General features: G+C 34.6%; 1 protein-coding gene across 1 annotated transcript in view; it reads right to left on the bottom strand.

Moving 5' to 3' along the window:
- Nucleotides 1-8,448, bottom strand: part of IL1RAPL1 (interleukin 1 receptor accessory protein like 1) — a 906,599-nt gene that overhangs the window by 27,140 nt on the left and 871,011 nt on the right. Inside the window, exon 8 of the mRNA XM_044669211.1 lies at nt 1,199-1,342. Within this exon, the coding sequence (XP_044525146.1) occupies nt 1,199-1,342 (144 nt within the window). The remainder of the gene's footprint in view (nt 1-1,198; nt 1,343-8,448) is intronic.

Raw genomic sequence — 8,448 nt, 5'->3', positions numbered from 1 at the left:
TATATATATATATATATATATATATATATGAAATATTTCCACCCAGAGCAGCTCATAGGTTTACAGATCTAGAGAAGAAAGGAAGCCTAGAGGCCATCTAATTTAACATTCTCCATTATTTTATAGATGAGGAAACTGAGATTCAGAGAGATTAAATGCCTTATCCAAAGTAAAATGGTTTAGTGCTGATAGAATAATAAATGCTAGTATAATCTTATGTTCTGATAACATTTCTCTTGTGATATACTTACTGCCATATTGTTTCAGCTTTCTCTTGTTGATAAATAATGTTTACCTTGTGTGCACAGTAAGATACTTCACATGGTAACAATAAAATAACCTTTTGTTATCAAATAACTTGGATACCTTAATTTTAAACATTGAAAATACATCCATATTTATACGATGAAGTAACTTCAATTTAACTAATATTGGCTGATCACCTAATATGTGCACAAAGTACTCTGCTAGATACTTTATTCAGGTGAGTCATTAATTAGGGGTTATTTTAGTGTTCATTGACAAAAATAAAAAGCACATAAGTTTATTCTGCTCTAACAAAAAATACTAGATTCATTGTCATTGAAATTATCTATACCCTCACCTCCACACACAATTATAGGAACACAATTTAAATCTGCATTAGCCTTAGCTAAAAAGAATTAAATTAGAAAGACAAGATCTCACTGACTGGAGTGAATTCCAAAATACTCAGAACAGTTTATTGAAACTGATCAGCTTAAACAAGGAGCAAATGGAGATTCACATCCACCTACACATTTGGGGAATACAATTAGAGAAGACATTTCTTGCTCATGAGGACATAAAGTTGGCCTTTCAATATATATTACAGAGTGATGGAAGCTGAAGGCTTTACTCTGATTCAATCACAGTCTGTGATGGTATTCTGCATGTGGCATTCTGAATCAAATCCTAAAAGATGTTGGTGTCATGTTTCCATTTGAAGAGGTTTATCAGCCCTCACATTGTCACAGTGTATTTAATGCAGGAGAAAGAATGATTTAATGAAGAGTTTAGAACAGTTACAAGAGTTACTGTTAGATAACTCTTCTTTTCTTGCAATAACAGAGAATTGTACCCATATATGTGTGTGCATGTGTGTGTGCTCATGTATACTTGGATATAAATAACAAGGATATTAAAGAAAAAATAAAATAAAATATTGAGAATCTCTTACCTCCATCAATTTCCTCTGCTCCAAAATGATTCCGATAGAAGAGCATGATATCAATCTTGTAACACTTGTAGATTGTCACCAAACACACAAGCAGCAGCAGAATGGCACCCAACCCACCAGCAAGTTCAACTGTATACATCAGTTCTGCAAAAAGCACAATATGTTGTGGTACTATATTCTCACAGTGAAAATAACAAGTTCATATTCATTTCACAGTCTGGAGATTAAATTCATTTATGTGGATTTTGTTTTTCTTTTACTTAACATTCAAATTTTTTTCTATAGAGTATAGGCATTTTCTAATCTTTATGGGCAAAAGGTTCATCTTCCTCTTTAAAGACCCCATCTTCCAAAACAAAAAAAGAGAAAGAAATTAGACAATTAGGGAACAGGACAAACTTTTTCTTTTGTTTTCCTTTTTGTTTAAAAAAAAGTTTTATGAGGTGGGAAGGAAAGAAGATAGTGGCTTTCACACTATTGGAAGAAAAATGAGATTCATTCAATTTGTCCCTAGAGACCAAAACTAAGTTAAATGGCAAAAGTTGCAAAGAGGCCAATTTAGGCTTAATGTTCAGAAAAAACTTCCTAACAACTAGAGCTATCTCAAAGTGAGATGGAATGCTTCTGGATGTTGCGGGTTCTCCCTCATTTCAGGTCCTCAAGATAAGGGATTCCAACTTATTGGATATATTGTAGAGCAAATTATTTTCTCAGCATTACAGTATTTTTCAGCCTGTGGGTTGAAATAAGTAAACACCAAGGTTCCCTTCAGCTCAGAAACTCCATGATTCAATGAAATATACAACAAAATACTATAGTATCAAATCTGAATCTATTTGTTGTCAATTATATATTACACAATCTATGCTGATTACTATTCAATTTTTGTTATGAACTGTTATCCAATATTTCTTTTAGTTTAATACTAATTACCAGAGTGCTATTTTCCTACTTAAATTGCAAATAAAAATGCTTGTGAGATTTGGGTCACATAGGCTACATAGATATGTGTGTGTGTGTATTTTATGATTTGGAATTTATGTTCATGTATATATTACATATGAATATCTATCTCAAATGACAAAGCATATCTTTTTAATTCATTGTCCCAAAAAGGTGGATTTAAATGAGAAAATCTCAAAATGATTGGCATGACACAAGTTCCATTAATGTGAATGGGATCAAGATGTGATTATTTTATACCAAACCCAGATAATGCCATCATCCTTTTTATGACTTTTCCATGATGTTATGTATGATAAAGTTCAGCTATTTTTAATCATCTATTCCTCCATTTCTTATCTAGTAGTTTAATCAGGAAATATATATATGTATGTATATGCAACTCCATCCACATACATATATACAAATACGCTAATATAATACACATAAAGTACATATACATGTATGTGCACAATATATATGTATATGTATATACTGCTCTTTAATCAGTTTTTTTTCTACTATAATAAAAATGAGTTAAGAAGTAGGAATAGACTTTAGATAGATATTTGAAGGGTTAAACTATCATATAACTTACTTCTCCTTGCATTACCTTTATACAAGCAAAGCTCATTAGAATAACTCAAAATCCCAACTATTTATTCAGCCCTGATAACTATGACATCTATCTATACTAAATAATTTTATCTTTGGTATAAAGAATTTAAACTGGTCAAAATATACATTTGGGAGTCCCACAGAGTGGTTTCCTATATCCGATAACACTCTACCTCTTAAAAGTCATTACTCTTTCCATACAATTACAAGCTTTTGTATCTCTGTGGCAATAAGGGATATTGAGGAAGCTTCATATTATAAAATTAGAAAAGGCATAGCTTATCTGTCACATTGTTTCAATATTCTGAGAACACAGCAAAGGGTCATAGAACATATTGCTAACAGTCATTCAATTTAAAAAATATTACAAAGGATCATAAAATAAATGACCAAATCTCCAAGGGAATAAGGAAGTTAATATAAAATCTGAAAAAATTGTCATAGAAAGTGTATGTGTGTGTTTGATGGTAATAAGTTTGTTCCTTCTCTTTTTAATTCTGTTTACAAATGTCAAATATCATTTTTTCATTGTTGAAAGTTTGTTTTAAGGGTATATTATAAAAATACATCATCATCATAATCTTCATCATTGTTAGCATTTGTAAGGCATATTAAGATTTCTAAAGTATTTTACACATTTTATCTCATTTGAGCCTTATAATAACCTTGTGAGTTACGTGTTATTACTGTCCTCATTTTTTAACCCCTACTTTCTATCTTGGAACCAATATTGTATAGTGGTTCCAAGGCAGAAGAGTGGTAAGGGCTAGGCAATGAGAGTTAAGTGACTTGCTCAGGAAGTGTCTGAGGCCAGATTTGATCTTAGGATCTCTCGTTCCTCTAGGTCTGGCTCTCAATCCACTGAGCCACCACTTTCCACCTTTCCATTTTTTTAAATAAGGAAATTCAGTAGGAGAGTGGTTAAGAGCCTTGTCCAGGGTCATACAGCTAATTAGGTGTCTGAGGAAGGATTGGAAAACAATTTCTGGATTCTAAGTCCATTGGTCTAAAAACAATACTGTAAAGTTCAAGAAAGCTTACTAATTTGATATTCATCTCTCTTGGAAAATTTTGTAAAAGCCATGATTGGGATGATATGAATGTGGTATACATTTGGTCAGGTCATCTCTGGGTATATTTTATCCACTGCTATAATTTCTTCAGTCTTCTCTCTTCCCACTCCTTCCCACTTAGGGACAAATGGAAACTAAGAAAGGAGCTAAAGACTTGAGATAGAATAGATATGAATATAGAGACAGTACTGATTTGGTCCATGATTTTCCTACAAGTTCACAGTGTTATATGATTCTGAAACATAAATGGCTTGGCATAAACTCATGATTTTAAAAAATCTATTAAGAAACAAACAACAAAAAGGTCATTTATGTTTTAAGGGAAGATTGTAAAATTGGCAGCTGAAAACCCTGAGCCAAGGGGAAGTATTAAGTAGATCAAAGAGCTGGCACTGCTGTGTGGCTTCATGTAGCTGAAGGCAGCCCTTTGATGAAGATGCTGTTGCCCATACTGGGATTAGTGCCTCTATGGGTGCCCCCAGTCAACCCTCTCAAACCATAGGGTGGCATTGTGCCTGACCATCTTGTTTGCCTCTGGTGATCAAATCAGTTTAGAATCTCTCTCGAGGATTCTATTTTATGTCAGTCCATTTTGGAAAACAACAAGCTCCAAACACAATGGACATACCTCCTTTTGACTCCTAGAAACAGAAATAGCACTTTAGGCAATGTTCACATCATTGGTCTTTATGTAAGTGTTATTTTTAATCCAGTTAGCAAGTATTAACAAATGAAGTAAATGAATGGGGAAACTTCATGGCAGGCATAATCACTTCAAAGTGTGAAATAGCTCAGACATGAGGGTAAAAGAGGGCTGACCTATTTAGCAGTTCACATCAGCTTAGTTCTAGATGGCATGTCCTAACCAGGAAAGTTTAGAACATTTGTTTGTATATTTTTTCTTAACCCTTACTTTCTGATCTAGTAGCAACTATAAAATAAAAGGCAAAGGACTAGGCAAACAAGGTTAAGTAACTTATCCACGGTCACACAACTAGTAAGTGTCTGAGATTTGAACCCAGGTCTTCCAGATGCCCCTGGCACTCCATCCACTAGGTTATGTAGTTTTCGCAATGTCTATTTATCTTGCAATAATAATTATTCTTGTCTAGTGCATTAGGGTATATAAGAGGCTTGCTTCCAAGATTAAAACTTTAGACATAATGAAATGCAATAATGATGTGATCATAGCCTAGTAATTACCCAATCTAAAGGATAATATTCTTGCTTTTTGAATGCCTCTATTATTTACATAAGCCAACGCATGTGCCAAAATGTATATATGTATATGCACATGAATATGCTATCATACAGATAGTCAAAGTTATGCAATTTATGTTTGGGATCATTTGGGGAATTTTCCTTTAGTATTAGCTATGAGAACAGTAAGTTAGCATAAGAAAGCCAAACTTTTATTGATGCCAATTAACTTGGCAAATGTTACATTTTGTCCTTAAAACTCCTTTGACACCACAAGTGTAGAGATGCAATGTTAACACACAATGTGAAAAACACCATTTTATTGAAGGTCATCTATATGCTGGGTGCTAGGGAAGAAACAAAGGCTAGATAAGTTTCACTGACCCTAACCCCCAGGAGCTTATAAATCCAGTAAGGGGTATGTATGTCGGGGGAAAGGGGAGTGATTAAGGTACTGATGGAAAACCTAAAATAAATCCTTACCAGAATCCATTATTAGAAGCTGATCCTAAGTTCATGACCAAGAAGAGAATCAGAGAAGACCTCTTGAAAATCAAATGTGAGTAGGGCTTTAAAGCTTCTTGAAGAAAGGAGATTTTATATTCCCCTGTTTCCTCTACTTAGCCTAAGATGACACTCTGCATGCTTAGTATATGTTCATTGAATATTTTTGTTACATGATTATAACGTACATATACAATGTGATATAAAATAACATAATATACTATAAAGCTATTAAAATAAAAGGACAGCTAGGTAACGCTATGGATAGAGCAGGAAGACTCATCTTCCTGATTTGAAATCTGGCCTCAGATGCTTACTAGCTGGGTGACCCTGGGCAAGTCCCTTAATCCCTTTATACCTTGGTTTCCTTGTGTGGAAAATGAGCTGGAGCAGGAAATGACAAACTACTCCAGGATCTTTGCCAATAAGATCTCAAATGGGATCACAAAGAGCTGGACATGACTGAACAGACTAAACAACAATCATAATATAATATTGCAACAAGAGTAGAATAAACAGAATAAAACAGCATGTTATACCATAGAATAGCATAGGATAGGATAGAATATATGTAGTACAGTTTTAGAGTTTGCAAAATATTTTGTGGATCTTCCATACACTTTCTATCTCCTTTGAACCTTAAAATAACCCTGAATTGTAAGTAATACAGCACTATTATGATCATTTTACAGATGAGGAAACTGATATGCACACAGATTAAGCAATTTTTTTTCTAATTCACGTATCAAAGTTAGAAATGAGAACTCAACCTGGGTCTTCTTAATTTCTACTTTAGCACTCTAAATCCTACCATAGTAACACAGAAAATCATTTTTTCTTTTGAAAAGACCTGTGATTTCATGGACCTCAACAATTCTTAGTGAGGTCCTTTCTCTCTCTCTCTCTCTCTTTTTTAAACCCTTAACTTCTGTGTATTGACTTATAGGTGGAAGACTGGTAAGGGTAGGCAATGGGGGTCAAGAGACTTGCCCAGGGTCACACAGCTGGGAAGTGTCTGAGGCTGGATTTGAACCTAAGACCTCCCGTCTCTAGGCCTGGCTCTCAATCCACTGAGCTACCCAGCTGCCCCAAGTCCTTTCTCTCTTAATGGAGTTTTTCTCCTTTCTTGAGAGTTATATGCTTCTAGAGCTGTCTGGAGTACTTAGACTTTAAATAATGTCCAGCATTACTCAGTCATAGCATGTCACAAAAGCAACTTGAATTCAGGTCTTTCTGACTCCAAAGCTGCAACCACAAAAACTGGTGAAATAACTATCATTTAAAAGTGTTCATAAATATCTGCCTATTTATCTATTTATCTCTATCATATATGCATATATGTATACACATAATACACATATTTGCTAATATAGATTATGTAATAGTATAACAGAGTGATTCCCAAAGTGGGCGCCACCACCCCCTGGTGGGTGCTGCAGCGATCCAGGGAGGCGGTGATGGCCACAGGTGCATTTGGGGGCAGTGAATAACTGTAAGGGGGCAGTGATAGTATGTGACAGGGATCGCTAAGTAATATTTTTTCTGGAAAGGGGGCAGTAGGCCAAGAAAGATTGGGAACCACTGGTATAACATATCACCCACCATTCATGCATGATAAATAACATGTGTATTATATTCAATACCTCAGCTCCGATCTACAGTCTACGTAGTTTCTCCATCTATTTGTTCCCTTTTTAAAAACATTTATTAAAGTGCTTCGTCCCCAATGTTCTTTCTCCATTGGTTCAGCAGAAAACTGCTGGGAGTTGAAAATTGTCACTGTTAACAGCCACAACTCCGGTCAATTGATTTATTTATCTCTGCATTAATATGTGAGTCCTGTTACCACAGCAAATGTTATTCTCCTTTTGAAGTGTGATCTGCTTTTCTGCTCAAGTTCAAGTTGCCCGGAGAGGCAGCATTTCTAAAAAGATTCCATTTCAGCACAATTCTACATCAGAGGAAGGAAAGAGAAAGTGCAAACCTTTTAAAATCTGTTTAGGCTTTTGTGTTTTGTTGTTAAAATGATAGACTTTGCCCCCTTTAAGAGACCAAGTGTGAATGTGAAAATTGTAAAGGAAAATTACTAGGCAAAACCTAAGGGAAACTGGCATTCAGTTAAACACAACAAATGAACAAGTGCCAAAGAGTTACATTTAAGGGCACAGCAGTCTTTTAGTTACAGGCAATTAACAACAGTCCTTCGGCAGCTCCAGTATGGGGCTAAGGGAAAACACATTGATTATTGCTGCAGTAGTAGATTGGTTTCTGAATAAATTGCTTCCATTTAAAACTAGATTTGCTACAAGCATTTTGAGCAATGGCTACATTTTTTTTTCACATGAAGACATTTGGGCCGAGTCACATTTTAAAAGAAATAGCTAATTAAAACAAATCACATGCCATCTCTAAGTATATTGAATTATATCCCAAGCAGGATAAGGAAGAGGACTGCACCGGCGATTTCGTTTGCCGTGGGATTCCCAGATGAGGAAACTCCCTGTAGCATTGAAGGATAACATGATCTGCTCTTAGAATATTTTCCGTACCACTGAGAAGTTAAGCGATTTGCCCAGGGTCACACAGTATATATATATATATATATATATCACCATTAAGACTCTTATCTGGTTCCAACATCAGCCCTTTTTTCACTATGTCATAAATAAATGCATCGGATTAAACTAATTCTACTCTAATTACCTTATACATTTTGAGAAATTTCTTGGGCCTGCACCTGGTGTTAATGTTTGGAAACTTTCTCAATGATAAATATTTATTAAGAAGTAAATAAATTAGCAAAGAAGTAAACAAAAGTTGGCAGATAGCTTTGAAGTCTTCTTCTCAACATATACACCTGTGTATATACAAGTATGTATATATATATATACTTACATATATATATATATATAT

The sequence above is a fragment of the Gracilinanus agilis genome, chromosome 3, assembly GCF_016433145.1.
Source record: "Gracilinanus agilis isolate LMUSP501 chromosome 3, AgileGrace, whole genome shotgun sequence".
Lineage (NCBI taxonomy): Eukaryota > Metazoa > Chordata > Mammalia > Didelphimorphia > Didelphidae > Gracilinanus > Gracilinanus agilis.
The sequence above is the reverse complement of the archived record's forward strand: the minus strand, read 5'-3'. Positions and strand labels throughout refer to the sequence as shown.